The following is a 5,000-nucleotide window of genomic DNA, read 5'->3' on the forward strand; positions in this document are numbered from 1 at the left end:
AGAGAGAGAGAGAGAGAGAGAGAGAGAGAGAGAGAGAGAGAGAGAGAGAGAAACAGAGAGACCGAGAGAAAGGAGAAACAGTGACAGAGAATCAAACGAAGATAAATAAAATAATAAGGTACATTGTATTTGTTATCCATACTGTTCGGTAATAGCAATTTGGAATTCTTGCTCAATTACTTCACTGAGCTTCTTTGGTGAAGTAATTTACCATAACCCCAATCTTCATGTTTAGTGTTTGTACTTCTTTATAATATCAATGTAATTGCAATATAATAATTATTATATTCGTTTTTATTTTTAGATTTTAGTTTAGTTTTAGTAAGTGTTCAACAGCACTCGCAACTGCATAAGGTCATGAGCGCCAGAAGATTCGAGGTGTTACAAAAGAGCAGCAAACACCAAAAAATAACCGAAGTGGAGATAATGACAATAGTTTTTTTAATAAGAAAGAAGGAGCAAACCATACCAGAGCACCCACCAACCACCCACTTTTAGATATTAAAAGTACCCTTTAATTAAATTGCATCTGACATCGCCCACAGACAATAGAACCATCCCCAATCTTCATAGTTTGTGTTTATGCTTCTTTATAATGTCACTGTCATTGCAATAGAATAATTATTATATTCGTTTTTATTTTTAGGTATTAAAAATACCCTTGATCTAATTGCATCTAACATCGCCCTCAGACCATAGAATCATCCCCTCCTTGTGACAGACCGGCCAACTTTGTCCACTACCCTGCGGCCCTCATCAATGACCCGGACACAATGATGAACTTCACTCTCCTGAGACTGGACCCACGAACTCAATACGAGGCTGTCGTCACCCCCTTCAGCAAAGATGGACTCGGAAAGACTTCAAGTACTACTTTCACAACCGGAAAACCCAGTAAGTTATGATAATGATAATGTTAATAATAATGATGATGATAATGAATCATCATCATCATCATCATCATCATCATCATCATCATCATCATCATCATCATGCTAATAAATTATTATTTGTCCTATTACTATTATTACGATTATCATAATTATGATGATGACGATGATTATTATTAATACTATTATTATTATCATTATCATTATTTTCTATTATTATTATTATTACTGTTATTATTATTATTATTATCATTATCATTATTGTTATTAATATTATTGTTTTTAGAATAATGAACTTAATGACAATTGCTTTTAAATAGTGCACCTCCAAGCTGTACAGCAAGTTCTGTTCACTTGACAACTATTATTACCCCAACACGCCCTTGAACCCTCAAAAACATTATCAGCATCCCGAGGGTAATGCATGCAGTGTAAACAGCTGATTAAGCACTCAAACACAAGTTGATCAGAAATAGACAGAAACTGTAAAGGTCTAAAACTCCACTCAACCCTAAGTTAACGTTATTTAAGAAGTAGACCCCTACAGTATCTAATGTCCATCTCCGATATGATTGAGCCACGTTGGAGGAGAGCCTAAAATTTTGTAACACAACCAAAGACGTTTAAAGTATAAATGTGTCTAACCATTACAGTACAGACGAAGGGAAAAATAGTCTACTGTTTAAAGCAAAGACCTCATACGATTATGTGTTGGCATCTTTGAGCAAAAGCACATTTAGTGGAGGAGTTTTCAAGAATCAATAGGTAGAAGAGTAACAAACACGTTTTTTTTTTTTGGTTGTTCTCAACACAACCCCAAAAGTTTCAATACTTAGACCTACCAAACAAAATACGGATTTGCAAATTTGGTTGCATTTGCGTAAATGCAGTTGGCGTCATGTGAGTTTAAACAGTAGTGTTAAAATTCTACTCGTCCGTAAATTGGAACTTGACTTGATTTTGGAATTCGGAAAAGGAAGCAGCTATAGATTGCCAGTATCAAGACAAAAAACAAAACCATCACATTTTTCTTTTCGATCGAAGGACACTGCACTTCTTTTCCGACAATTTTTTCCTCCTATATATTTTTGTTTTAGAAAGTCCTTTGGATTACCAACCATGTTTTGTTTCAGTTATTTCCTAATTCTAATTCTGTTACATTTCTATTTATTGATTCTGTGAAGTGGTTTTCAATAGTGCCGTAACTGTCTGTCATTTTCTTTGTTACTTGTATATTATTATGGGAGGAACAAGAATCAGCGCCTCACCTTGCGCCTAAGACATATTGATAGCTTAGTGTTAAGCTTCTACCATACGCAATTTTGAGGGAAAAAAAAGTGACGTTCGACAGAGGCTCACACTAGTCAGTCAATATAAGTATAGGGTGTTTTTCTGTGACTTTATCTAATGTACTAAACTATCTTTGCTCTGCTGTTCAACTTGTTCCCTAGTCCCGCCCCTGGCCGACTACTCCGGCACCAGTCTCCTCTGGTCCAGACGTGGTGTCATCCCAGCAGAAGATCACGTGGACATCAACATCTGCAGTAGTTGTGTGCTGGACAAGAGCCATGGTGACCCCACTGTCGCCGCGCTCCTGGTGTGCGTGCAGTCGGTGATGGGCATCTGTTTGACCCGTAAGCCAATTATTGTTCAATGTTTTAACCAGCTCCCATGTTCCCTTAATGATTTTCGAAACAGTATGGAGCAGATCTTATGATAAATATGGAGGCCAATGCATTTTTCAAGACTCAAGGATTTGGAGGCTAATTTGACGAGAAAACAGAGTTGTTAACAAGGTCCAGAAACGGGATTTTGTTTGTTATTACAAGATATGAGGTCAATCGAAAGATCGCCATTAGTCGAAACTGGCAGAAATCAGGAGACTTCATTAAGCAATGCCTTGTAATAAATAAAGCAAGCTTATTTAAGACACTCCATTAATCAGAAACTCTGATACTAAATAGATTGACGATAAAGTCTAGCGGTGCAAAATAACAGTTAAAAGCTATATAGTCAAGGCTTGAAACTCTTTCTATTTTTATTGATGAGACCATTGACATCACTACAATGGTACAGCTTGTAGTCGTCATCAGTGCTTGTGACAGTGCGTTAAATAGTATGGCATGCATTCATGAAGGATTTTTTTGACGTATGACGTGGGAAGCAAGGATATTTTTTTAAAGCCGAGGTTTTGATTAAAAGAAAGGCGCATGCTTATTTACTGACGGCGCTGTGACTATGGCAGAAAACATTATTTTCCTTGGTATGGTTGGTAAGTTACTAACAAGCATAATATCTTTATCTTATAATACTTTATGATACCTCGTGCCTCGTTCTGCAGACCAGCGTCTGTGATGTAGCATTTTAGACGTTTCACTGTCTCACGTTGGACTCATGAGTTTGATTCCCGAACGAGAATAATTTTTTCTGGAGTACCTTGATCTTTCTGCTGGGGTGTTGTATCCCACTTAGGCCTGGTTAACGATGAGGGGCAGGGTCGAAGCAGTCTGCTGTCTATTTAATGATCTTAATAACGTCGAAGGCAGTGTAACACTTCAATTACATTAAAAAAATATTTCTACAGCAACCATTAACAAACCGGAGGACTTGGACAACGTGGGCACCTGGAGGCAGGCGGAAGCTATTGGCTTCAAGACGGCCTACAGGGTCACGCCGGAAGACTGGCTATCTGACCTTCGCAAAGGTATGACCTTCTTGTTTCATAACACTTGTGTATTCACTTACTGCTATTGTATTATCTGAGTGAGATGTGTGACCACCGGCATCTGTTCTACGGTGGTTAGGCGTCTCGCCGTTGCATGTGACGTTTCAGGTGTCAGATCTTGAACAAGCATTGGCATTTATGGTACCCTATTCCTTCCAGGGATATGAATTCGATTTTCAAGCGGAAACGATTTTTATTGAGCACCTCTGTTTGTTCTCTTGGATGCTGTACCATTCTCCTTTCGGGTTGGAATTATACCTATGGAGACCAAAAACATATACATTATGAATAAAATAACAACAGTTTCTCTAATACTATCTGTCACCACTTGGCTTTACCATTGTTAACATTTACAGCTTATACCTCGTGCCTCGTACATGGTTCATCAATAATACAATGCATCCTATGCTTTCTATCCTTTGGGCTACACAAGACTTTAAGTGGGTAGTTTTTTTGTCTGAGAGTTGGTTGGAGTTCAATTTTCTATCCACTGGTTCTCCAAGTATTGAGATTGTTTAACCCATTAAAGACCCGCATTCTGGTTAATCGATAAGACTTGAAGATACGCTGTTTTGGGACATTGTACCTAAAAAATTAAAAACAACAATATACGCACTATGAAATGAGTGGGTTTCTGATTGTGTATGATGATTAGAAAATGTACCGAAAATTGCTGCTGATCGGACATATTATATTATCAGCTATGCTGTGGCCTCAAAGGGTTAATGAAAAAGAATTTCTTGATAATGACAATGCAAAACGAGAATTTCTCAATGTCTTGTCAGCTGAATCTCCTGTTAACACCTGCAGTTTTTTTGTGTTTTTTTTTGCCGTACTCAGCGTTGCCCGACCCGCTTGCTTTCTCTGTGGGAGCTGACCGCGACTGTTTCACCAGTGATGAGTACTGTAACGGTTACCTCCCTTCCCAGTCCATGATCACGTAAGTGCAAATTGCATTCATGCACAGTCCATCCTATTTGATGCATAGTTGCATAGATGTAACACCCTTTTCAACACTATGATGTTATGTTTAAGAGGCAGCACCGCTAAATGTAACCTCCATCACCGATAGTGGTAATAAAGCTTTTACATCTAAAAAAATGGCTAACTCCTGTCTGCCAGAATTGGAATCTTGACCATATCGGAAGTCACAAGATATCATAATTTTGGTTATTATTCTTCCCCTCTTAAAAAAAAAATCTCTTCTGAGGATACACTGGTCATAGTAGGACACTGGTGGATAAACTAATTTTATCATTTCAATGTCGTTGTTATTGTTATTATTGATAACTATCATTATTATTATTATCATTATTAATTATTATTGTTATTATTATTATTATTATTATTATTATTATTATTATCACCATCATTATTATCATCAT

At 37.3% G+C, this 5,000-nt stretch overlaps 1 protein-coding gene across 1 annotated transcript in view; it reads left to right on the forward strand.

Annotated features, from left to right (window-relative positions):
• The window catches only part of LOC101857849, a 13,810-nt gene extending 9,251 nt beyond the window's left edge, over positions 1-4,559 (forward strand). Inside the window, exons 5-8 of the mRNA XM_035970236.1 lie at positions 693-894; positions 2,342-2,524; positions 3,475-3,594; positions 4,456-4,559. Of these exons, the coding sequence (XP_035826129.1) occupies positions 693-894; positions 2,342-2,524; positions 3,475-3,594; positions 4,456-4,559 (609 nt within the window). The remainder of the gene's footprint in view (positions 1-692; positions 895-2,341; positions 2,525-3,474; positions 3,595-4,455) is intronic.
• Positions 4,560-5,000: the final 441 nt, after the last annotated feature.

This window comes from Aplysia californica, unplaced genomic scaffold (assembly GCF_000002075.1).
Source record: "Aplysia californica isolate F4 #8 unplaced genomic scaffold, AplCal3.0 scaffold00011, whole genome shotgun sequence".
Taxonomy (NCBI): domain Eukaryota; kingdom Metazoa; phylum Mollusca; class Gastropoda; order Aplysiida; family Aplysiidae; genus Aplysia; species Aplysia californica.